This window comes from Larus michahellis, chromosome 1 (assembly GCF_964199755.1).
Source record: "Larus michahellis chromosome 1, bLarMic1.1, whole genome shotgun sequence".
Lineage (NCBI taxonomy): Eukaryota > Metazoa > Chordata > Aves > Charadriiformes > Laridae > Larus > Larus michahellis.
In genome coordinates, this window is record NC_133896.1 from 192,038,751 (window position 1) to 192,065,925 (window position 27,175).

At 38.9% G+C, this 27,175-nt stretch overlaps 1 protein-coding gene and 1 pseudogene across 3 annotated transcripts; one reads left to right on the forward strand and one right to left on the reverse strand.

Moving 5' to 3' along the window:
• Positions 1-1,452, forward strand: LOC141737628 (uncharacterized; annotated as a pseudogene).
• On the reverse strand, positions 696-26,964 carry RCBTB1 (RCC1 and BTB domain containing protein 1). Of its 3 annotated transcripts, none has more exons than XM_074565974.1 (12): positions 26,765-26,964; positions 20,652-20,822; positions 19,897-20,047; positions 19,228-19,394; positions 16,716-16,874; positions 15,541-15,648; positions 14,491-14,633; positions 11,711-11,901; positions 7,712-7,838; positions 7,072-7,223; positions 6,250-6,380; positions 696-3,118 (listed from the first exon to the last, which is right to left on the reverse strand). In XM_074565974.1, exons 2-12 carry the CDS (start codon positions 20,793-20,795, stop codon positions 2,978-2,980), a joined length of 1,614 nt encoding a protein of 537 aa, XP_074422075.1. In that variant the 5' UTR covers positions 20,796-20,822; positions 26,765-26,964; the 3' UTR covers positions 696-2,977. The 3 variants fall into 3 exon arrangements, with proteins under 3 accessions (XP_074422075.1, XP_074422095.1, XP_074422085.1); XM_074565994.1 differs by having other exon boundaries at positions 20,652-20,802; positions 26,765-26,961; XM_074565984.1 differs by lacking the exon at positions 26,765-26,964 and adding an exon at positions 21,929-21,946.
• Between the last annotated feature and the right edge of the window lie 211 nt (positions 26,965-27,175).

The window sequence follows — 27,175 nt, forward strand, 5'->3', positions numbered from 1 at the left end:
ATGCAAATCAATATATCTATAATCAAACTGACCTGTTTCACCATTCCTAAGTATGTCCTATGCAGGATGGTTAGCATGGTTACATGGGTGAACCCTCACCTCTCGAAGACAAACAAGGAGAGATGTGATTGGTACTATAGGGACAGGATTAGGAGTCTTAAATAGTATAGATGCTGAAGTACTCATAAATAAACTAGGCACAACAAGTGACTTAAACAAATCAGAACACCCATTACGGTCTTCTCTATTAGCATTGGGAACTAACCAATGGCTCTTATTTGATCTATTGCTTCAATGGAAAAGAATTAATGAAAGGAACCACCAATTGATCGTGGATGCAGCCCAAAATAATGCTTCTCTAGCTCTTAGTTGTATCCAAGCTCAGCTGCGGATGCAATCTACGGCAGCAGCAATTATAAGAGAAGCTGAAGAAGGCACCTTACCCACTGAAATTTGAAAGGCAATTTGGGATAATGCAACTGAATTTGAGAAAGAATTCCAGGCCTAGTGGTATTCAGTCAGTTTCACTTATGAACCCATCAACAGTAAGACCACAGCTTTTGTCTTAACCATATGCCATGCTTTGGTATATACCACATTCCTGATCATTGTGCTAGGATTAAATCACCATGGAACTATATCCATCCCAACATAGAGCGTGGGCCCAACAAAATGGAAACAAATGGTAAATTGTTGATGTTGCCACATGCGTTGTACAGGAACAACAAGGATTTATTTGTGAGAGTAACACCACCAAAACCCAAGACATTTGCCTTGGCAATGAACAAAATGTTTGTCATTTTGAAATACATCCCAATGAAACCCCTGAAACTGTACTTGTGTACATTGGAAAAGGATGTGTTTGTATGAGAACCCTCTGTGATTTTATATTGGTAAGATAACTTTGCTGTAGATATAAGCAATCACTCAAATATTTGTAACTTTACTAAAATTATGGGATGCGACTTTAATTATTCATCTCCTGTTATGTCTTACCAATTGTTACAATCAAATTATACACTGAGTTAAGATTTATTGCATACTCCCTTCAGAATGAATCTTACATTGGTGAAGAAACTACTACAACACGATGACCTGTGTCAACTGCTAGAACATGTCCAAAACCACGGACACAAAACTCTAATCACCATTCATCATGATACAGAAGAGATACACCACGTCTTGGAAAGAGTGAAGAAGGGTGGAGAACACCATTGGTGGGAAACTCTTCTTGGATGGTCACCAACAGCAACGGGAGTGTTTAATCTTATGCTTCACCCAGTTGCGATTTTACTAACTCTGACTTTAATATGTTTATTGCTTATAATTATATTGTATATAAAGGTTTGTTACATGATAAGACAAATAACCCAAACTCCAACCACCCAAAACATACAAACTAATACAGAGCAAATAGCAATACTTCCCTATCTACTTGCTGTGGATCTGTAAGCACATAAATTATCAATACACTATTTATGGCACAGAGGCAAGAGGTGATCGTACCACCATTCTGTGACTATAGTCACGGGGTGGAGTGTGATTGTGTGCTACCTCCCCACCCCCAACCTGACATTTCCCATAACCTTGCGCTAGCCATAACCACTGGTGGTGGTCATGATGGATGCATCTGGTTGTGATGGATGCACCTCTCTCAAAGTGGATTCAGGGGAGACAATAGCCAAGGGTTAATTTATGGCAATACGCCCACCTAAGCACAGTGCTGGTCAACGTCTGACTCAAGCCAAATTTGGACAAAACTAACTTCTACAGTCAGTATGAAAATATGACTATGAGTCAATCGTCTTATCCCATAAATAGTGAACAGCCCAAGGGCCCTTTGAGCTCTCCCGCAGGGCAACAGGCTGCACGCCAGGATCCCCCTTGAGCAGGGACACATCTCAAGGTTACTCCTTGAGGTTGAGAGAATCCTTATTGTGTCAGATAATCTGTAAGTGATTAATAGCATGCTAAACTTTGAAATCTTAGCTAAGTGATATAAAGAGCTGATTGCACGTATATAATCCTTTAGACATAAACTGTTGGTCAAGTCTGGGACTAGGAGTGGATCCAGCCGCACCTCGACTCCTCTCTGAGAAGAGTTTAGAAACCAAGGGGGTCCTTTCTGAACCCCACGACTCAACGGGAGGGTCTCCCTGACAGACTGTCTGACCCTGGCTTCTATGCAGTAAATAACCAAGTGTACCTTGCCATCCAGTCTTGTTCAACCACTGACCCATTTACCATGGCACTGTGTTAACTTGCTGGTTTGTACCAATAAAGTAAATTGTTGCTTCTCTCTTATGAGTGAAGTGCATGACTCCACCCGGGACAACATTACAACTTATATTAAGGTATAGCCAAATACAGAGATTTACTTCCAATTAGATTTGCTAATTACCCCTTTCTTCAAAGTCACTTGCACAGGCTTTGAGGATATATTATTTTTGCACACTTTTCTAAGCACTGGATACACTTGGTTAATTATACACAGCAAACGGCAAATTCATTCACAATCATGCAAATGCAGTAAAAGATATGCATGCCATTTGCTTCCCTATAATCCCAGGGAGTTAATGATTTAAGTGACATCATTCAGTGGCTCAGGTCAGACTATTCTCCAACCCCACGAAGTAAACTGAAAATATTAATAGATGGTGCTAGAACTGAGATTTTCTAGGCTAAAAAGGTAAGTCCATAACACCGACTGGCATTTTTTGCACATCGCAGTGTTTCCTCTCTCCGCCTGCAATCTTCAGCTGGTTCCACCATCCAGGTTTGCTAAATGCAAATGAGTACTTTGCTTGACATTTTTACAACAGTTCATTCTTGAGCACAGAAATCATTTGTTTTTACTGTGCCTTTCACATCTTCTGGTACAAGAGGTCAGGTAACACTTGCTTTTACCCGTACAATTAGGACATCCTGTTACAACTGCAAAAAAACCCTACAGAGACCCGTAACTTACAGCCTCACTTCAGTTTTTAAAGGCTCCACATTTACTGGCTTTAGCAATGAATTCCTTCAGCAGGGGACCATCCATTTGCCAAAATGCTGTAGTTTGTGTCACTTCCGTCAAATGATTGACACAAAACTTAAAGCAGAATTCCTCTAAGTCCTAAACAGAAACAAACAAACAAAAAATCTTATTATTTTCGCATCCATTGTAGAAAGTTACACTCAGGCAAAAATGCCTGTATATACTTTAATTTTGCAGAGAATTAGACAAACACATTAACCCAGTGTCTCTCAATATTTTTCCCCACAGTCATTATGTAAATGCAACGGAAAATAGTAATTCTACCCATATGGTTACAAAGGGAAAAGTAACTATAATTGGGTTCTCACTATATAGCTGCAGTCACAAAAATCAGCTGTTCTGAACAATATATATTTTGAGAGTTTTCCCACTTGAAGATTTTCATCTGCATCCGCTGACTATTAAAATCCAATACAGGTAGGAGGCCTTGGTGTAATCATATATAACCAAGACTGTGGATTAAGAAAATTCAACTCTTCCATTTCATAATACAAGCTCAAATCTATATGTAAGGTTGCTTGACTTCCTGCTTAGTTAAGGGCTTAACTAAAGCCTCAAAATTACATGTCACCAGACTCAATGCAAGCATATACCAACTGGATAGCTTCAAGGCACACTTTAGGCAGAAGGCCTTTTTGTGCATTAAAACCAGACTCGTGTTACAAAGTATTTCACAGATATCCCAAAACTGATTCAAAAGAAGTACAGTGACACAATACAGCACAACAAATCTTGCAGAAAGCAGGGTTCTGGATATTTGAGTCTACTTGGAAGTGCCTTCTATTTATGGATTAGAAAAGCCTCACAGACAACCATCATTGCACCCGCATGATGTCAGACAGAAAGGATGTCTAAAAAAAACAAGAGACAGTCATTGTCAATATAAGGATGACCACAGAACGCTTCCCACTCAGATTGTTTCCAACTCCTCTTCTGAGGAGGAAATCTACTCTTCGTGGTGCAGATCTAAGATGCTATAAGGAGGGTGCTGCAGCCCTTACAAAATAGCAACTCCCCACCCTGTTCTAATTTCTTCATTATGTTATAAATGTGTAGAACTAGTACTTTATACATGAGAACACACCCTTCCTTAGCTGTGCAGCAGACTGGGCACTGCAGTAAGGCATAACAAATGTGCAGAGCTCTTTAAGCCACAGGAGGTATGAAAGACTAACTAATACTCATGTTTTCACTTAAGGTCAATACTGAAAGCTACGGCAACTGTGTGCCAGTGAGTGTTCTTGACACAATAATAATATAAAAATATATCCTGGCCTAAAACCAGGCATTCTGAAGCTGCAGATCTTGACTTGTGTGGCATCTGTGCAACGAAAAAAGACAAGCTTATTAGAACTGAACACTGAGGGTTTGTTTGTTTTTTTTTAAATAACAGAATGAACTAGCATTTTAAACAAAATTACATCATACACATTACAATATTTTGCACTGCTTTATTAAAAAATTCATTTTCCAAGTCAATGCAACAGAAGCATACAATAAACATAAATACTGTAGTATTAGTAAGTAACTTTGGAAAATTTAAAGTTCTGTATTAAAAAAGGCTGAATTTCATTTGCAGATGGATGCACCCCAGCAAACTGTACTTAATATAGACTTAAGTGAATAAAGGCACAACGTACATCCAAATATTATTTTAAAAGCTACTATAAGAAGCCAGACCTGACCTAATTCCAGCCACTTCAATTCACTCAGTCACCAAATGAAAGTACAGGAGAGTTTCAGGTCATGGAGGTATTTTAAATTAGTGAAGCAGCTTCTTTTAACCGTTGTCTTCCAGATGTACAGTCCCTTGAAGAAACTACATCACCCAAGCAATTTCAAGCCCCCATCTAACATTACTGCACGTAAAAATCACTTTCTACTCAAACTCAACCCCTCAGTGTCACCCACTCTTTCCCTGATGTAGCACTTAGGCCTACTGTTTGAACTTTACTTCTAACTTCATTTAGCTAGTGAGGTACAGCCAAGGCGTAGTAACTGGGTTTTTTCTAACCTTTACAAGTGGAATAAATCACACACTGAAGACCCATCCTGCTAACAATCTTTCAAAGCTAAAATATGGAAGTCTTTCTATCTTCCATGAACTTCCACCAAAGAAATTGTTATTCACAGTAGAGCTGAAGCCACAATTCAGACTGTAACACAGCCCTTTGGGTAAGGTATATCAAACAAGCAACACGTGACAAGGTTCTGAAATAAATTAGGGCATCTGCATGCCAATTGCTGAATATTAAGTACAAGAAAAAGCAATGAGTTGATTTACTGAGTACCGAAACTGCTTTATAAGCATAAGTAGCAAGTTAAAAACTAACCAGTTGCAAACACGATGCATAGATACTATGCTGAACACAGAGAGCCGAAGCAAGCCCAGGAATACTTCCCAATTAGTTCACAAAGCAGCATGTTAGTGATCTAGTAGTGAAATCAGACATTACGCAGTAGGGAAGTTTTGCTAGCCTTCCCCCCTTTTCACACAGTGTTTCTCTGTGTTCAAATTTTATTAGGCCCATACAGTAGTTCTTATCCTGATATTTCATTAGCATACCATGGAGACCGAAAGACTGACTGTAGCTAAACAAAATAAACAAACAAAAAAGCCAACCAAAAAACCCACCCTGCCAACCAAAAAAAACCCAAATGCACTCAGTCCCCAAACCTACCACCATATGACATCACACACACACCACGCAACCTTGCAAATAAGTAACTTAAAGCTTACAAGTCTGATTTTCATAATGTTATGTCTTTTGTTTTGTATTTAAACCTTTCCCTTGTTTCAGAGTTAGTGGTTTTATCTCCAGAAATTTTTTGTTATAGTTTCCCTCTCCCCTACAAAATAGTAATTCATGAAACTTGGCACAGTGTCATTACCTTTTACCATGAAATTAAGAAATGCAAGCATTTACAGATACCGAGCCTCAGCCTGGGACTTAAGTCATGTTTTGATATCTGTGTACTAGTTCACCTTCCCAGTGCTGGTTTATGAAAAGAAAAAAATAAAATAATACATCTCTCATCACAAATACAGTTTTTGTAACTCCAGCATTCTCAAATTCTGAAAATGTCAAATAGTATTATCTGGTAGTAAGTGAGAGAGAGTTTATACGAAAATACAACTGGCTGCTTTTCTCCATAGTTTAAGTCAGAAAGCAGCCACCTATTTAAGAGACTGAAGTTTAGAAGTTTACCTCTGCATCATATCTGACAGCAGCAGAGAGCAATGAAAATGCGTTTTCCACAGTAATTCCTCTCTTGATGATGTGTTGACACAGTTTTTTCAGTCTATTTTCACAGTACGAAGTAGCCAAATCCAAAAGCCCTGCAATTAAAGTGCCATTGTGTTAGTCCGTTGTAACTATCTCTGCTCTTTCAACAACAGTTTATGCTCCTGGGGTACAGTTGCATCTGTAGTCTCTATGCAATGCTCTATATGTCTACAACATGCTTTTTGCAAGTAGGTCACTATTCAGAAAAAATTATTTTACCATTACACAGGAAGAAAGGCCTTTTATTACCTCAAGCCACACTCCTGTTAATCTCTGTAAATACGCAAGCTGTTTGACTGATTTGCATACCTAACTGCTTGCAGTAGAACTGTCACAAAACAGGCACCACAACATGCGCAAAAAGCTACTGTTATAAAAATCTATGCTTGAATTACAACTTGCTCTTTGCTCCGCTGTCCAAGTTTCCTGTTAGATCTATTGAGATTCTTTCATATTATCCTAAACAATAATTGACTCAATTTAGTAAAATATGCAAGTATTTTAACCCAGAGAAATAGTTTCTCTCCCAACCTTGAAAAAACTGCTCATAGTTTATTTCTAAATATGCAACACTTTTGCTGTAGTACGTTTGCTACAACAGTATTTTAAAGACAGATTAATTAACCACCAGTAAAATGCATTGTAGGCTAGACTTAGAAGCCTACGTTAATACATTTATTCTGCATCCTCTGTCTCAGTTTTTCTGGATGCTGCTTTCTAACAGAATTGGACGATAAGCAGTACCTATTGCGTCTTCAGGTGGAAGGTCAACGCTGTCTGTATACAAGTACTCAAGAAAGGCACGATACACAGGATAAGAAAACTGGTCTATTTCTATCACTTCCTTCATATCCTCATTCCAGTATGACTGGAACATGGTTCTGAAGTGTTCACACCTAAGAGACAAAGACACTATCTCGAACACCATCATATGTACACATGAATGTTATATTACAGTCCCCCTGAAATGCGTATTTGGTACACACTGCGATGTTCACACATATTTTACCACACCCCAGCACAGCCAGTGGTCCACACTTTGTTTCCTAATAGTGTGGGCATTTTTACAGTTGTGCATCAAGATAAAACTCTTATTTTGATCTATGCTACAGAAACGTATGCGTATACACTGCAATCAGACAAATTTAACAGAATTTATTATCCTGGAAACAACAAACAGGCTTAGTGAAAACTGAATATGGACCATTTTAAGACAGAGTTTTGATTCAACTCCCTTTACAATCACTTCATTTAAAGTGATTGTTGGTACATACATGCTACAGGTTTACGGGTCCCTCCCTATCCCTTACTTTGCCCCCCTCCCTTGCACACAATACTAAAAGGTTATTCTGTATAAACAAGAACCGTGAGACGTGACAACTACCTGATTTTCAGAACAGCTTTGTGGACATGGATGTATTTTCCATCCACACGAAACTTTAGGTCCGAGGTTTCTAGGCTGTCAAACTCTTTCTTCAGAGATTCCGCTACTGTTAAAAAGTCTTCATGCTCTACAGAAACAATTTTAAAACAAACATGTTAAGTATCTCAAACAGAATGCACACATCACTAACTAAAGCTAGCAGCTCAACTAAGAGCATGTCAAATAAAATAGGTCAGTATCAGGGCTCCATTGGCTTAAGCAGTAAAATGGAAAGAAGGAATTAATCCAATACCATTTCCTGTTGGCAAGGACTGCTCCACAACAACTACAGGCAGCAGAGGTTAGCAGTTCCCATTCCAGCTCATTACACAGAGGTAGCACAGCAGCAAGAAAAGCACCTGGAGAACTTCCTCTCTCATTCTCCTCCTGGGTACCACCCATGAAATTGCCAGCCTCCTGGCAGCTAGTGCTGGATCGGCTCAGTTCTGCAACCTGCAAACTGGTGGTAATGGGAGTCTACAGCATCACCTGCAACTCAATTGAGACACGGTGTGATCTGGGCCTAAATAGTAAGAAAACGTGTCACCAATTGGTCACTTGTTTGTGCTGGCAGATTGGATGTAGCCTGCAGGTTGTCTGTTAAGGTCTCTGCCAGGGCTCACTAACATGAACTATCACTGACAACATTAAACTCCTTTGTCAGTTATGACAATAGAAAATCCAAAAGCAGTGCTGTTGAAGAAAGACAGTAGATACTGTGTTCTTGGTACAACCAAGGACACAGGACTCTAGCAATTTGGAAGTGGACTAAAGCTCTTTGGCAGTTCTTTCTATTAAGGCCTATAGCACTGGTCCCACAGAGGTCCCATTCTGTGTCTCTAGAAATCATACAAGAGTTGCAGCGCCAGCTGGCTAAGGCTTGTGGTAAAGTAAGAACTCTGAAGTTTTAGAAAGCCTAATTTAACCCACTATTTGAAGCTTCTGTTGTTGCATCTTAAAGGTGTGTTTCAAAACACATGGCTTATAAGCTGCAAAGTATGAAAAAGAAAAAGTAAGTGTATTTACACTATAATGGGATATGATCTGTGTCCCACAGAACTACCTATTGTTCATCCATATATGTAAGGAAATAATGGAAGACTGGCGAGGAGGACTGCAAACATGCTCAGGTGATTTGCAGCTGTGGTGTAGAAAAACACACACATCATACTAATTGTTGTTTAGCCTTGTGTGTTGAACAAGTAGAACACCTGTGTTTAGACAACATAGGCCTTTGATAGACTTAGAGGCACCCTATTGAACATGCTTGAGATTCCCACCCTGCTGTAGGAAAGATCAAAGCACAGTGGTAAACTAGGTCTGCATGAATCCCTGGTAACCAGGTGAAAACAGCAGGTTCGGGGATCCTCTAGCATGGATCATGCTCTGTGCTGCCTGCATCCCCACCTGTGTGCCTCTGCCTGGGTGCTGCTTCAGGTATCCCCAGTTGGTGAGATAATGAAAAAAATTTACTCTTTGCATTTCATCCATGGTTTTATGGCTGTTCCTGCGCCCTGCCTGCACCAGCTCACACAATATACAATCCACAAATTATTCTCCGCCATTAGGGTTAGCTAAACCATGCTCCAATCCCCCTCCATTTGCTCATGTGATTCTTTTTCTAGGCCATCAGCTTAGCTTAAGCTATGCAGTAGATCAACTTTCACTCCAAATACCTTCAGTTCATTCCTCAAAAAAGGCTGCAGATTTGTGCTTTGCCACAGCCAATCCTGAGTCACCAATTCATTTTTTTGGCAGAGCCATCATAACTGGAAGTAGAACAATAACCTTTACACAGAATTAACTCTCACTAAGGGAAAAAAAAAAAAACTGCAGCACCATAAAAAAAAAAGTTGGGTTTTTTTTAAACCTATATCAATAAAAAAAGGTGAGGAAAGAAAAAAATGCTTATGGAAAATGGAGAAAAATTCCCCCAAAAGTAGGATTATCAGAATAAGAGAGGAAGAACCCCCAAAGGCTAAGAGGAATTAAAATACAGGAACCAGAAACAAAATTTAAATACCTTGTTATACTCAGTCTGGGAATACTTCATAAAAATCAGGAACTTGTAAAGTAGTGAAAATGGGGAGATGTCATTTAAACAGCCTTCACCATCAGCAAAAGGCAACTGACCTGGACAATCATCAGACCTCTACAGAGGGTAAGACTAACACATATCGCAGAGGATTAGAGAATGGAGAAAGTGAGAAGTGGGATAAAACAAGACTTGGATTTACCCAGAAGCAGATAACTCCAAGCTAATCTTCTCTCTCTTTAGCAAAACTATTCAGATTTCCTCTCTAGACGAGATGCTATTATCTGGACCTTTGTAATGTGATAACATGCTAAGTGAGAAGTTAAGATGGAAAAGCTGGGTTAGGACAAGCCACATGAAAAGATAAAGCTTGAGTCTGGAGAAAGGTTACTTAGGATGTGATCCCTCCACAAAATGAATTTTGTACAGGGACTAACAAAATTAGGATCTGTTGTCCTAAACGATCCTAAATGATCTCGATAACTGAAGTGGCAGATCTAAGATGAAAACACTTTTGTGTTTTCAAGGAAGTGAAAGCTAAGTCCAAGCTAAGCACTTTATAGCATATTTGGGGTCAAATAAGAATTAGCAGCATGTCAATCAAACATAATCAAGAAGAAATGCTTGGGCTTATAGAGACTGCATCCCAAAGTGTAATCCAAGGCAGTATAAGAGGAGAGTTCCTACAGAGAAAACAATTATATTAGAGTCTTATCATTCTGGGACTATTATTTACAAGTCTGCCTGTCTTTGGGGAAAGTCAAACTAAATCCAGTTGAGAGAAATGGACGAGGAGAAGGCTGATGTACTCAACAGCTTTTCTGCATCAGTCTTCACTGGCAACCTCTCTCCCCACACCTCTCAAGTCGATGGACCGCAAGACGGGCGCTGGGGAAGCAAAGTCCCTCCCACTGTAAGAGAAGATCAGGCTCATGACCACCTGAGGAATCTGAACACACAGAAATCTATGGGACCTGATGAGATGCATCCCAGAGTCCTAAGGGAATTGGCTGACGTAGCTGCCAAGTCGCTCTTCATGACATTTGAAAAGTCATGGCAGTCAGGTGAAATCCCTGGTGACTGGAAAAAGGGAAACATTGCACCATTTTAAAAAGGGTAGGAAGGAGGATGCTGGGAAAGACCGACCTGTCAGCATCACCTCCATGCCTGGGAAGATCATGGAACAGATCCTCCTAGAAGCTATGCTAAGGACATGGTAGATGCCCTGTCCCTGGAAACGTTCAAGGTCAGGTTGGACGGGGCTCTAAGCAACCAGATCTAGTTGATATCGTCCCTGCTCATTGCAGAGGGTTGGACTAGATGACCCTTAAAGGTACCTTCCAACCCAAACTATTCTATGATTCTGTGAAATGATCTCACAGAATGAAAACTGGGAATTCTGTTACTTTACTTTCCTAACATGAAACATAGGAGAGAGATTCGCTCCTTCATATTCATGTTGAAAGGGTAAATACAAAGGAGGGAAAGCTAGAGACAACACTTATAATTCAAAGTTGTTAGATACCAAAGTAACAAGCAACAGGAGCAGTCTTCCAAGTAGGAATAGTTTCAAGAGAAAAAAGTTATGTTTAATGATCCAGGAGTCCTTCCCAGTCCTGAGCTGGAGCTCAAACAATACAAATGTAGGAAATACACAATAGTCAGAGTACAATGGTAAAACAGGGTTCTCTCCAGATGTGTACTGGCAAACAATCAATCTTGTTAACCCTATTCTGGATCCTTAACGGCTGAAGTAGAGTGCTTTCTTGAGAAGAAAAAACCTAGCTAAAAGAGAGAGTTTTAATGGCTTGAGGTTTCTCCTCAAAGCAGAAACCACCTTGCTACAAAAGTGGTATCCTGTACTAAGCACTACAAACGCACACAGAGACTACAGCACTGGCTGTCATCTCGCAGCTTGTTCTCACCTACTGATAGAAGACGCCACATAACCGCAGGGGTAGCAAAGCAAGCAAACACATCGTCAGTACAGGAAAAGTGAGTGAGGTGGGGAAAGATCACTGACTGCCCACGGCATTGGCCCCACATGTACACCTGGCCGCTCTGGGTCTTGGCAGCTGACGTGTGAGCAGAGTGGCAGGCTGCAATCTCCACAACCCTGAAACAGAATAAACCTTGTAAGATACTTACAGGTACGGAATCTTCTTAAAGTACAGGACTTTCCAAATGCCTCACCAAAATAACAGCCAAACAAACTATGCCTCTATACTCCTGTATGTTTTTCTTTGTCTTGCATGAATGTGATACTGTTTGAATGGATCAACAGTTAAAAACTGCAATAACATTTTCAGGTTGCTTGTAGATTTTGTCGTAAGATGATATTGCTTTAATTATGTCATTCTCATCAGTTGACATTCCTGCTTTTCTTCCACTACCATGGGAAAAGGATGAAGCAAAACAAAGTTTTTGTTTTCCCCTTTAAAACCAATGCACATCAGACAACTATTCTCAAGAAGAAATGCTTATGGAGCTTATGAAACTTCCAGTCAGGGAACAGGCAGGAAAGTTATACTACCAAGATTTTTGCAGAGCATTTTTCAGAACTTCTTTCAAACAGATGTTGCAAAATTTCTCTCATTTTGAGATTAAGATCCTATGTATTTTTCAATAAATTCTTTATTAAGAAACTCTTCTGCCTCACCTTTAATCTGTTTTTTGATGTAGGCAGACATCTGATGTACTGCCTGTATTTCTGACTTCTTATTTTGCTAATAGTTTCCTTTCCTCAACCCTGAGATTCATTGCGGAACATGGACAGTGCTTCATTTGAGGAGAGGTGAATACACGCAATTAACTCCACATTCTTGAAGAGCCATGGTTAGTTCCAGTGCTAGTTCAAAATAAACGCTACGTTTTCCTGTTTTTTCTCCACACTAAAAATGCATCAGAGGATTTGATGCTTTTGTGCCAGAAACAGACCAACGGGGACAAATAAATGTCTTTCCGAGCAGTCTAAGAATATGCATATCAAAATGTTTATTTTTTTTACAGAACAATATCCACAAAGAGTTAGCCTTTTAGGCAAAAAGCTTTTTTAGCATGAAGTCCGCATTTTTAAGTGCAAAAATTATTTCAAGATAAAACACAGAAAGAATATACAATCACTTTCAGTATTTGTATCAACAGTTTTTGGCAGATAAAAGACTAATGGGTCCTTTTACACCATTATCAACTTCTGAACCTCTATGCAACATCGAGATCTTTCAGCACCTCTATATGAGGCATCATAAAGTAATTATTTTAGGGACAACTTATTGTGCATCATAGCTATCCACCTAAACTGCTTCCTTTCCCAAACTTTCTTTCCTTAGCAGAATAAATTCTTATTTTTAGAATAACTATACACCAGCATTACATATAAATGACAAAAGAGGTATATAAATGAAAAGACCAGGAGAAGCAGCAGTAATATGCTTAATGGGAAATGACAGCTCAGGCACTTACAGCTCTGTTTCCAAGGGAGCCAAGTCAAGCAAGATGAGTAAGTTCAAGTGACTTATCTCTCCCTTAGATTCCAAGCAGAAGTTCTACAATATTTTCTCCCTCCTTTAGTCGTTGAACAAATGACAGTTTTATTATAATTCCATGCTTGAGTTCACATACAGTTCTAAATGCAACAGTTCCCCTTAGTTCACTCAAGAAATAAATCACTAAGAAAACAAAGTTGATCTATTTGCAAGCATACACATTTATCTTCCAGTGCTTTTTTGAAGAATATTTTATTTTGCTTGGGTGATGTCAGTTCCTTCACAGACAAGCCAGCCTCACCTATTGTGATGGTTCCTTTCTTCTTTCCCCCCACCCATTTTTTAAACTCCTGAATAATCGCAGTACTGTGCAACTTTTCATTTAATGTTAAGTGTGAGAAACAGGAATGACTTCCCAGAAAGACAGTTCAGAAATGGAGAACAAAAACTGACCACAAGTGTTTCCTAGTTAAGAGGAGATTACAAGTTAAGAGATTTACAGGTTAAGGGATTTATAGACTAAGAGGTTTCCAAACTGAGGTACATTAATCTACAGGTATACACATGGGCCCAGAGAAAAGGACTGATGTCTAAGTCTGTAGGTGAACAGCAGAAGAGCCATCCCAAATATCAGAACGACAAGGGTGCTGAAAGAGGGCGGACAAGGGTTACGGTTATTCTTTTATGAGTCTAGGAAGCTAAGAAACTACAAACTACTAACTGGTAACTGATAAAAGCAGCATTGTGTGCCCCTAACTCCTGCAACATTGCAAATCGAGTTCTGTTTTCATGGTTGGCTATTCTCAGCCTTTCTGAAAATTGTTTTTTCCTCACATGTCACTTCTTACAAAGGTGCAAAGGTGGCACTTCCTTTTTTTTTTTTTTTTTTTTAATTAAATGTAGGCCTCAATACAGCTTAAAGGCTTGGCTTACTGCTTTCATAGCTTCAAATTTGTAATCAAAGGAACCATATTTGGAATAGCCTAACAGTCATTCATTATCTTTCAGTATCAGGTAAATATAAACTACGTTTACTTTCAATAATCATTACAGATAGCAAAAAGCACTCAGTAAAGAGTAAGTTACCATCTTTTCCTATGCTTTTAACATAAGCAATAGAAAAACAATCCACCAAGCCTACACATACATGCTTCTAGTGCTAAAGACTGCATAACACATGCTCAGACTTATCCATCCAAAAACAGCTTCAGCAAGATTACCTTTCTTTTTCCATCATGATCTGCACCGGGCTTAGCTGGTTACTTTTATTGCCAGTTCCCAGCTGCCCATAAGTGTTAGCTCCCCAGGCATAGAGCAAACCCTCATCTGTTAGTGCTAGTGTGTGCGCATAGCCACAGGCAATCTGTAAGTAAATGTATAAGCATTACTACTAAACAAAACAGACAGGAGAAACAAAATTATCACACACATTACCTTAGTTCAGGCATTATTCATTTAGCACTACGTGTTATTTCTCAGTACTTAAAGCTAACATAAAATACATTAACTGTAAGTACTGGAAAAGTCCCAACTTCATTAATTTAGTGTTCATTGGTTACTCCTAAATAATTTACTGCACTCTTGCAAAGTCTCCCTAGCCTTTACTTGCTTTCAGTTGCAGACTCTTCACACAAAGAACAGTGAAATTCATCATCACATCTTGCCATTCTGAAATACTTCCAGAATTTGCTATTTTGAATACTATACAAACTATGAGAGCTGCAGTTCAATGGCCAAAAAGCATTCAACCCAAGTTATCACATGAAACTCCAAAGAACTTTACTAAAAACCCAGGAAACACCAATTTTTAGTTTTATTGTTTAGCTGGAAAAAAAAAACCCCAAAACATAAATCAAAAAATCCAACCTCCAAACAACCAAACCCACACCCATGACTCTTATTTTCCCTCTCCCCTCACTTCTGAAGGGTGAATTAGAATATTAACGTAGAATCTAATTTGAACACCTTGCTCCCCTTCATTTCTTGTCTTTGCCAAGCTTATTTCATTCATTCAGCTTTGTAACAAAGATACAATTTGAATCTATAGAATAGTTTACTTATACTAGCTAACTTTAAATCACTGAGAACATTCACAAAAGCAAGTGTTTTACAGCTCACTTGCACTTTTTAGAAGCCTAATATAATTTATAGGAGCTAAAAAAATTCAGTATTTGAATTCTGAAATCTAGAAGGTGGTTTAAGATTCCGAAGATGCAGTTTTAGCAGATGCTAGAAACATGAATGCATTTTTGTTTCCACGTTAGACATACCTGGAGTACACACACACCATGTAATGCTGCCACTCTGCATGGCGTTAGTTGATTGCCGTTGTTTCCAAGACCTAGCTGACCATTACCATTGTAACCCCAGCCATAAACCTGATTGCAAAAGGAAAACAAAAGTCAGTCACTTCTCTGTAGAACTACAGAACGTTTAAGACTTAGTACCAAGCACAAATCAAAAAAGTACATCATCTTAAAAAACTGTACACTATTTCAAGAGCAATATAGAAAAGGCTGAAAGATTTTAAAAATACTGCAATGACTGACTGTATTCAACTTTTCAATCCTTTATTTACCTTTTCAAGAAGCATTCTAAAATAGATTTGTCTTTGAAGTACTAGAAATTTTGCAATAAACTTCCAATACATCAAAATCTCTCCCACAGTGTCAACATTTTTGTTGACTTTTACACCTTCCTTTCTCCTTATTACTTTTTCTTTTTTTTTTTTTTTAAGAAAACAAGAAATCAGCTGATGAGCTACTAGATTAGTTTAAAGTGAAGTCCCCAGTTTAGCTCCAAGTTCCTTTAGTTGTGTTATGGCGGACGCATCAAGACCAAAGCATATACAATGAAAGCTCAACAGCTTTCACAGTCCGTCCAGTCACAAAGAAATGCTGTGCTGGTGAAATGTAGTTTGGTGGTGAAGTTTGGTGAAATGTAGTAAACTTGAGGTGACAGTTCACACCTAGAAGCAAGGCAACACTATAAGCTTACACGAAACGGAACAGTAGCACAATACTAGGGGAATGTTCAAAAGCTTGGTTTGGTTTTGTTGCTGGCAATTAAGCAATGTGTTTAAGAACCAGGATCAGTCAGCGTATTCTGGCAGATGGATTAACTATTTAATTAATTAGATTTTTTTGAAAGCGTACATGAGACATGTTATCCATCTGTTAAAATAAAGCAGACAGACATCCTTAATACAACTGTTCCGATTCTTGCAGTTGCAAAACTCAGTAAGAATTATGTTCCAATAAAGCCTTGCAATAATGATTGTTTAGCGTAAAGACACCATCTTCAGTTAATTGCAGTTTTCCTTAAATTGGTCTCACAGAAGTTATCCATATAACTCTATCAATACAACTCTATAACTTGAGTACTCCATGTCAGCATTTCTCCATGTTCAGACATTAACTTTCTAAATTCGGGTAACAATACTTACCTCACCATTGTTTACTACAGCCATGGAGGAGGTCTGACCACAAGCAATGCCAACTACCATTTTACACTGTAAACAGTTTGAAACTCTACGAGGAGTTGGCTGGTTTGCTGTAGATCCAGATCCAACTTGACCACAGTTATTATAGCCCCAAGCATACAGCTGTCCATAAAACCAAACAAACAAAAAAATGAAGTTTAAGCCTTAATAATAGTAATGATAGCAATAAATTCTAATCTTGTTGTAGTCAACATCAGATTGAGTAAACTATCTTATTTAATGAGATAAAACGCTTAAAATTATTTTCAACAGCTGAAAGTTATAAACAGCAATAGGACTGATCTAGCAAATATGAATATAGCACATTTTTTCAGCTTCTTGCTACAGAACCAGAGCAACTGACTACAAGAGGAAACAAAAGGAAAAGGAAAAAATTTCCATATTAAATATAAGTCAGACTAAGACAAAGAGCATAGTGAGTGGACTGTCTTTATACTTTCATGATGTTGGAAAAAGGAATGCAAGCCAGAATGTCATTCATTTCCCAGACAAGCTGAACTCCCCAATTTACAGCTATTTATTTTTCTTCATAGAACTCTAAACCAGGTTATTGCTGGACACCCATCATACCTCTTTTATATTTTTCAAGAGCTATGAAAGGAGATGGTTTTGTCAGATAGCATTTCACAATAACAAAACTTTCTTACACAACGGCATTACCAAAAAAGCACCATCTCTGACAATTCAAAGTTTGACAGCGGCAAGCTACTAATAATAAAAACAAAAATACTGGTTCCTTTCATCTAAAAGTCCAGAAGACAGGGAAGCAGTTTGCTATTAAAAAAAATATTTATAGCTTTGTATTTTCAGTTCCTTCAATTTTTATTGTGTGTATGCACACAAGTTTGGCATAAAACTGCTTCTGATAGTTCATTCCCTGGCACTTCACCCAGTTAAAAAGTTTGTCCTCTTGGAAATACCCAGCCACAGACATGCTAGCCAGTAAAACCACACTGATAGATACCCTAATCTGAAGTCTGCACATCCTTTGGTGCCAGAAGGCACCTCTTTACTGTGACACCAAACCAAAAGTCAGTCACTAGAAAGAAACACCTCCCTTGCCACCAAAAAAATACAAGCCAACTATGCCAAGTATTTCCACAAATACTTCCAACTTCAATGCCTCTCTGAAACTCCAGATATATCAAGTCACAAGGGTTTTTGCAGCTAAAACTTTCCATAAATAAAACTCCACTTAGCACATTTTGCTACTTTCAGAATAACCAATTCTGGTACAGATAAAACCTCAGAGCACAAGTAGACTAAGCTACTGCAAGTTATGCTAGGAATAGATTTATAGTACGTTAACTAGCCACAATGGCAATCAATCCACAAATACCAACTCCGTGCTAAATACAAAGAAACTTCCCCACTTCCATTGAGATTTCAAGCATGTTACATTTATTACAAGAGACAGTGTGGCCATCACGGCACTACCACACAGTGGCTGGCACCACTAGTTTAATACACGAACACCCTTGCCTTCACACACACGAACCAAATTTTATAGTTTAACCAAGACAAACATGACAACATGAAGATCTTTCCTAAGCATAGGCTCTCCTTTCAGATATAACACAGACCACTTAAATTAACCCAATGTCTCTTTCCTACCCTCAAAATACTGATTTACTACTTTGTATTGCTGTTGCACTATGATGCCATAATAAACCCTAACACAGATGTGGTCAGATTACCAGGATGGAAAGAACTGTAGTTTCCATTTTCATTGTTTGGAAGGTTTTAAAATTAGAACCCTCTTCTGTTAAAGTAGAGCTGAAACCAGGCTTTCCTCCGTGCAGCAACATGCAACTCGAATCAGATACACTGGTGAAATCTGACTAACTGGAAACTAATTGTACATGTTTCCCATGACACACTGCCTTAAGCCACATAAACAAAAAGCATAAAGCAGACCTGGATATTACCAAGTGCTCTTTCATTAGCTACACACAAAGGTATTCAGAGGTGCGCATAGCCAAATTCTTTCACAGTACCAGTGTGGAAACCAAGAAGACTACAAGTAACAGACTAAACGATAACCAGTGAATACAAACAACTCAATATACCCCTTCAATAACAGAATTGCAAGCAAGTAACAATGTTACAGGTGAAAGAATGGCTTATAAGGTGCAAAATGTAAGTGGCACAGCTTTCTGGTCTCATCCCTGTGAGACATACAACAAATGAAAGATGTAAAAGTTTACCAAGCTTTTATTCTCCTCTTTTTGTGGTTAGGCTGGGGTTTTTTTTTGTTGGGAGTTTGTGGGTGGGTTTTTTTTTTTTTTTTGAGTTGTTTTCAAGTCTGCTCTGAAGAAAAAGACACCCTAGTTTGAGGCAGGAGAAAAGGTCATGTTGTAATTATATTGCAGAGAAAGAGAGAACTTCAGCCTGCAAGGTCACCTGCACTATTCACTTCAAGGAGATTAAGAGATTTGAACAGGTTTCAACTTACATCCCCATCAAACGACAGCGCCATGGAATGATGAGAGCCACAGGCTACTTCCACCACTTTCTTTACTAACAGATTTGTGCAAACTTGAAGCGGAGTAATGCCCTGATTGGTTGTGCCATTCCCAAGTTGGCTGTAACCATTATGTCCCCAAGCATACACTTCACCATCTGCAAAAATACTTAAGTTTATGATAAAAACCACCAAAAATTCCAAGGAAGTTAAGATAAACAGAATTCTAAGAAATTAGAAAATGACAACATGAAAGTGAATGGACATTAACAAACAGTGAAACTATTACAAGAATCCAGCTAAAATCACGACATCTGTACACTAAAAAATTATATATTTTGTATACAACTATTTTAGATACATGTATCACAGTATAACGTCTAGATTTATTGTAGAAATACGTGAAAGTGCACAGGTAAGACTGAGTATGTCATAATGATAGAGTAAACCGATACAGTTGCAACATAATGGAAATGTAAGAGAAACATACTTTACCTATTACAGAATACATTTACTTCCACTTAAGACCAATGAGAACCCCTTAGTGTACATTACCCAATTAACAAGTTAATACAATTACACCTTAATCCATTCTTGTTACATGCAAGCGGAACTTAAAATCTGTAACTTATGTTTCTATACTAATTGTGAATTTTCTACCTTCAGTGCAAAGTACAACATGGGGTCCACTTCCATAACTGAGACTGGAAATCTTCTTTCCACATAAGGCTTCCAATTTCTTTGGTACTATTGTGCTCTGATTATCTCCAGTTCCCAAACAATTACTGCAATTCAGTCCAAAAACAAATACCTGAAAAACAGAGGAATACTCATTTCAAGTGATTTATACTCAGGTATGCATAAATGTGGTAATGTCCAGATCTTCATAAAGCCAGTTTTGCCACGGACTCTTGAGGGCCTGAGACTTCCCTCATGGAAGTTAATAAGCTCAAGAGTCAGCATGAGAACACTTTAAAAGTTAGCTGATGAGTCTGAATGCACACCTGGAAGCTAGGCTTCTCATTTGATGGAACTGTACTATAAAACACATTAAATTGTGAAAGCAGAAGATACCACCACCTTTTAAAAGCAGTTTATAAAGAGCAAGCCATAACCTCATCTTCATACCTGGAGTACTTGCACTTAATTTCAAGCTACCACAACTTCTTTTCAATTCTGACTGTCTTCAAAAGTGCATGTAATCCATCCTGGCCTTTGTCATTTGTAAGTTTTCTAAATACTCCATCTATATTGTCCCCAATAGACTAAAAAAAAAATTACAAGTTACATCCAACATGTTTTGAAATATACAAATTTCACACAATGCTTTTGAGAAGCTATTAATTTACAAGTATTCAATGGCCTCTGAAAAAAGCTAATTGTGGAGTATATGTTATACTTTATTACAGCCTTACCTCATCATTGTGCGTTATGTATATAGCTTCATTGGCTGATGTACCAAATACACATGCTTTACGAATAGATGCTATTTCTTGAGGTGACAGCAAGGTAAATATCGGCCACTTTCCTACATCCACCATGATGCTGCTGTGTGTCATGACGTTTCTACAAGTAAGATGACACTGCTGTAATAAGAACAAAAGCTTATTAAAAGGTTTATTTTGCACTTTCATTAACAGGCAGCAAGATAATCTCCTTTAAATGAAAGACACATGTTGTGTCTCTGAAAGTGTAACATTCTATTTTATATGAAATATGTAACTATATTTTCATGCATTAAGGTGAACAAATAGCAAGTCACTGGTAGGACGTTGGAAGAACACATCTTTTCTTAACAAGATATTTAAGTAAACTGTATTCAGTACAACCGAATATCTGCTGTTCTATAAGCAAATTTGTTAAAAGCTTGTGATCTAGTAAATATCCACTGGTGGCAGAGTGGATTTCTGAGGGCATTTTCAGAGGGAATTTCAGTTGAAATTCTCACTTATAAAATTTTCACTTGTGAATTTTTTTTGTAGTCTTATAACTTGTATATGCCATGTAAACAAGCTGTTGATGCATATATGAATCCTGCAAATAAAAGTAAAGCTGGACCTCAAATGATTTGGGTCATTTGAGCATATGACCCAAATCTGCCACGTCTTATGCAATCAAAAGCTGTTCTTATGGTCAAAAACTATTTGTGAGAGCACAAAAGCGTGAGATAAATTATTGAGTTTGTACAATTAAGCAGTGAAACACATCAGAGAAAAGCGATTAAGTACAATTGCCATGATCTGTTACTTATAAACAAGATGGACCACATCAAAAACTGGAAACATGGCTGGGTATAGATATTATCTGTCAATGAACACAGATGTATACCATCCATCCTTCCACAATGCTCCATCTTCCCAGTTTCCTCAGGGCAATCGCATCAGCTCAAGAACAAAGCTAACAGTCAACACAGAGCTTATTTAGGTCTTCAGTCTTTCAGCACATAAAAATGGTAACACCACTCATACCCTGAAGGGATTCTGCCACTGACAATCTATGAACCATGCTACAGGGTTATCAGCAAGTTTTGTGAAATCTGAAAAGCACTAGGGTAGAGAATTACTCAGAATGTCAGTGACATGATACAAAACACAACAAACCATCAAAAAAAAAAAAAAAAAAGGGGGTGGCTAAGGAACCATTCAATGGGTAAGAAATACAGTTTCTATCCAGATGCCATCCTCTCATTAACCTTTAGTTCCTTCCGTTTCGCTTGTTTGCTTCGGTCCTATTCCATCCCCCTATTCTTTGCTTTACTGCTTTCAAGTCAGGCTTCTTCTTTATGGTGCCTGGGTATCAGTTAGAGAAAACAGTGAGAACACAAGAGAGCATCTTTCCTTTGCTTCCAATGTCAGTATAGTTTTAAAAACTAAGTAAGACATGGCTTCAGAAAGCTATTCAAGAGCAGTAGTCAATCCTAAAACACAGGTTGTTCAGTGCAAATCTTTTTGGGAGGAGGGGGTTTATTATTATTATTTTTTAAAAAGTTTCAGAAACACTGATGTCACAGTGTTTGTCTGTGACAAACAGAAACACTGATTGTCACATGTACAAAAAAACCCAATACAAGCAAAACCCACACGTGTCTCCTTATCAAATTTTGTAACCTTGCTCCAACAAACCCAGTTCTGCGCTATACGCACACCTCTCGCCAAGACACTGACTTCATTCTGCATCTCACATTTGAAGCAGGTCTTGAAAACACCAGAAGTCTCCAGATGGCACATTCATAATAGATGTATTTGTAGAACAGCTTTTGAAAGTCTACCTGATGCCAAGACCACAGCAAATTCTACACAGCTAAACAGATTTGAATGCATTTAAGCCTTCTTAATTTCTAGTCCAGTTCCAAACTCAGGCTAGTTAGCTGCTAAGGTTTGTTACCTCACTTTGGCAAATCTTTTAACATACGACACTATCAATCAAAGGAGACAGCAATGACTTGTTCTTTTGAGCGGACCAAGTGATTGTCCCTTCTGACTTTACCTACTTAATTTGCCCCATATAATATACAATTGGCAAGGCATAAACATATCATAAACCGGACATTAAGAAAAATATTTTCTTCACTGAAGTTCTTTTCAACACATCGTCAGTTTAAGACATGAAGACAAAATGTTATTTCAATAGACAATGTCCTAGTACATATACATTAACAAGTTTTATAGCACACTGAGAACCTATTCTACTATAAAGGTAACCAGTTTAAAATGTGCTACTCCCTTTCTGATCTTTGGGCCAATACCAGTAGATAAAAGAAAAGCTTTCAAGCACACAAGACTTTCCAGATTGAAGACAATGAACTCCATCCACAGATAAAGAACCTTACAATTTTTGCCAGGTGTAGCACTGTTTTATCTAAAATGATGCTGTGTATTTCCAATTTCAACTGTTACTACAATCCTACAAAGTTGTTTCAAGAGTTTTCCCTAAAAGGTTTTCAATGCAATTCATCTGCCACTGGCAGGATAGCTTCTTTAATAAATCCTGAAGTCTCTCCAGGTTTAGCAACCAATAAAGGTTAACAAAAATCCTTAAAACCAAAACCAAACAGAACACACCTCTTTTATATAATAGGTACTGTTTCTCCCCAAACATGCAACCTTTTCCCCTCCCCTACAAATATTAACTACTGTCCTTAGATGGTGCCATTTGCTAGAGTACCTATCATCATTCATCTGCAACATTTTTACCATAGCAACAGCAGCTATTTTTGTTTATGCTTATATCTAAATGAGTGAAACAATATACAAACCTGAAAGTGCTGGAGTTTATACATGGACTACTGTGTCTTAGCTTTAACTGTGTATGGAAAGCTTTTTTAACTACTTATTCTCCATTTTTGACATAAAATAAATGTCTCAGCATAAGCAACACCTTCTTCCTCCCTAAAGATGGATTCCTTAACAACCTTAGCCAATTTTCCTAATAAAAGTTCTAGTCGCCACAGGAAGAGGGGAAAAAAAGGTCTACAGTGGGAAAAAAGTATTGGGGTAACATATATTTATATACAGTACTGTAAATGGAGATGTCAGTAAAGTAGCTCAGTGTTAATTTTAGCATCCGCTAAGACACACTGCACACTTTCCAAAAGAGTAGACACTCTGCAAAATTGTTACTGACCTCTCACACCAACCACACTCAAACTTCATCCTTATACAACATTTTTCGGAACACGGGGGGAAGGTGTGTGCAGTTTCTTCCGGGCAAATCCTTACTACGAAAGGTTGACCTAGGAGACTTCAGTCATGTCATTGCAAGCAGTGTCACAGAGAAACACAGTGTCCTTCACTCACCCTTCCTGTACTGCATCAGTAAGAGAGATAAGATGATTGTTTACTTCTCCTAATAATCATGAGGGGCCTGGACCTTGCTACATTACATACTGTGCAACGACTGCACCATAACTGAAAGTTTGTAAGTGCAATGTTGTAGCAAATGTACCAGATGGAGTCCAAAGTAATTAAGTTATTATTCTGTATGCAAACAGCTGTCTAAATACATTAGCTCTCAAGCTATTGTTTAGATTCTGTATGCAACATGGCAACAGCAGTTCTGAGGAGTATCTGCCACTTACATATCAACATCTAGATTTTAAGTTAACTGTAACTAAAAGCCTTATAAGTATAAAAGTCATAAGCTTAAACTTGGTGTTCTCGTAGATAGTTGCTTTTAGAAATACTGTATGTCACTGATTTTAACTTTTTCATGTCTGCTGCATTATTCAGTGATAACTATACACCATATAGCTTTATTTCCACTGCATAACTAACCAGCAGAGGGAGCTTGTATCAACAATACCTCTTCTAACTGCTTTGACGTCTTTGAAATTATTCAACAATATCAGTATACAAACAGGAGCAGAAACAAAGATGATTGTTTGAATTTCAGTGAGGCTAAAAATAAGCAAGAAAGGATGACTTGTACAGTAGGAAACTGAACTGGCCGCATATTGTGATAAAAAGAAATTGAACTCAGAGCATTCACCAACATTAGGGGGAAAAAAATCTAGATCTGCTCACAATTTAAAAAAGCCACATGCTTTCAGAGACAGAAGCCCTTCACAAACACTGTGCTAAACTGCTGCCTATGCATTCAACTTCTCACTAGTTTGCTTTCTAAAGAAACAGTGCGCAGGCTGATTCTCAGTGATAGGTGTAGGCATACATAAGGCAAACATAAATCCTTGCCTTAAAAAAAAAAAAGAAAAAAAAGACAGTGTTTACAAAATGTTTTGTTAAATGATTTTAGATAAAGTTTTACAGAGTTTATTGTTCAGCTAAACAAAGCCATGCTGGAAAGAACAATAGCCTAACAATACATCCTACAGGGAAAACAGTACCAATTGTCATTGCAACAGAAAACTAAACTTAACTCCTCAAAGATTATTCCCTTATTTGTAAAGACTATTTGAACGTAATTGCATGCTTGTTTGTTTCCCTCTTTCCTCAGGCTCCAATGTTGCAGTTTATTCTAGCTGGGCAGACTTACTACAGCACAGAAAGAAACTGCAGGCTCAGGCCTTCATTTCTCCTAATTGTCTATGGGAATTAAAACCAGCAGTGAGAACACAAAAGCTGGGATATCTGACTTTAGAGCAAAAAGAAGTGACTGGCAAATTTGATCCTTTTTCAATTTTAAGTACACGCCGACCAAGAAAGAGTCAAATCCTAGACATAACACTAATCTTCCCCATGTTTTCTCCAGTTTATGTTTGGTTTTTTTAATCTCATATTTCAGTATTGAGAAAGAACAGGGAAACAATTCATACTATTGACATTAATCAGATGCAACAGCCAAGTGGTATTATTGCAGCTTTCTCCTTGCTACCAAAAAGATATTGCACTCCCTGAAATCACGTGCCTTAACTTACTTTCCTTAAACCTTACATAAGGCAAGAGTTCTATGACAAAATCTGTGTGTTCAGACCTCTGCATGATTTATTTTTGGATGCCTTTTATGAGTAATACAGGGGAAAACAACCCTGCTGATCTAAGGACTGACAACTAGACCCCCTATTTGCTTTGAGTAACCAGCTGAAAGAGATCGAAGCAAGCAAAAACCACCACGCACGTGAATACTATTGAACACAAGACTGTTTTAGACATAGGAAAAAAACTCTTAGTAGGATGACAGTCATCCACCCACCATAACAAAACTGTAACTACAATCACAGTATGCCTTCTTTTTCTTTCTTTTTTTTTTAAGCTAAGCCGTTACTGACCTTACTGAAGCCAAGCACTCAGGATGATACATTTTCTATAACAATGCCTGTATTTCAATCTGATGCATACAGAAATAAGAATTCAAAGGAAAACATTCATATTAAGCCTCTAAGGAATTACTGCATCTTCCAAACACTGTTTTTCCTAAAAAACAAATGTGCTCCAAACACATTTCCATTTACGATGTTTAGCGTCTTGTTCACATAGCCCCAACCCTAGGCTAAACGATTAAAGTCCATTTTATTTTTCATCAGTAGACAACAACATACTTTCTGAAAGAGGTCACTTAAACTGTCTTAAATCAGAACTCTGTAAGTTCCTTTAAAAAAGTAAACACTCCTTTAACATTTAATTTAGAAGAACTGTATTAAAAACTGAAGAAACACTAATTCTTTATATAAAGCCCAGTGAGGGAAAAAAACATCGTCGAGAGCCCTCGCTTTTTCAGTAAGCGAGATCTCAGCCTTCAGGAAGCAGACAACAAAGGGAAGGATGAACCGAAACACCACGAATCAGGAAAAAAACCTGTATGAAAATACTGTAAGCTACGCCAAGCAGGAAGAGACTTCCAGAGAGCTGGGGGGGGAGGGGGGAATTCACAGGCAGACCAAGGGAAAGCTTCGCTAAGTCACTCGGGTCAGGACCCTCAACCAAGCCCCGTTTACGTGAGAAGGGCCCTCTCCTCCTCCGGGCGGCCACCACCAGCCTGAGAGACCCTCGCCGGGGGTCCCCGCGGTGGCCTCCGTCCAGCCTCTCTCCACCGCCGACAGCTCCCGCTCCCACCCGCGCCCGGCGCCCCTCACCCGGCCCCTGCCGCATCCCCCGGCCGGCTCCCTGCGGCCCCTCCGCCCGGCGGGCTGGGCGCTCCCGCTGCCTCCGTGGTACCCTCGCCACAGCCGCGGCCGTTAGGGCCGTTGGGACCGTTACGGCGGTTCAGCGCACGCCGAGGTGCCGAAGGGGTGCGCAGGGCGCGCCGGCACCGCCCACGTGACAGCGGCGGACCGCGAGGGGGCGGGGCGGGGCGGTGGGCAGAGACGCGTGTCACGTGATCTCAAGCCTCGGCGGGGGGGCGCGCCTCTCCCGCTTGACCGTTCGCGCGCACCGTCACGTGGCCGCCGGTAGGCGGCTCCCCCCCCCCCCCCCCTATTTTCTTGCCGCCTATTGGACGCTGTCATCGTGGTCGCGTGACACGCACGCGCGAGCTGCCTCTCCTC

Coding starts and splice junctions, on each gene's coding strand:
- RCBTB1 (XM_074565974.1), bottom strand. CDS start 20,795: ATGACACACAGCAGCATCATGGTGGATGTAGGAAAGTGGCCGATATTT. Junction 19,395..19,896: donor TGTTGTACTTTGCACTGAAG/GTAGAAAATTCA, acceptor GTATTTTTGCAG/ATGGTGAAGTGTATGCTTGG. Junction 11,902..14,490: donor ATCATGATGGAAAAAGAAAG/GTAATCTTGCTG, acceptor ATTCTGTTTCAG/GGTTGTGGAGATTGCAGCCT.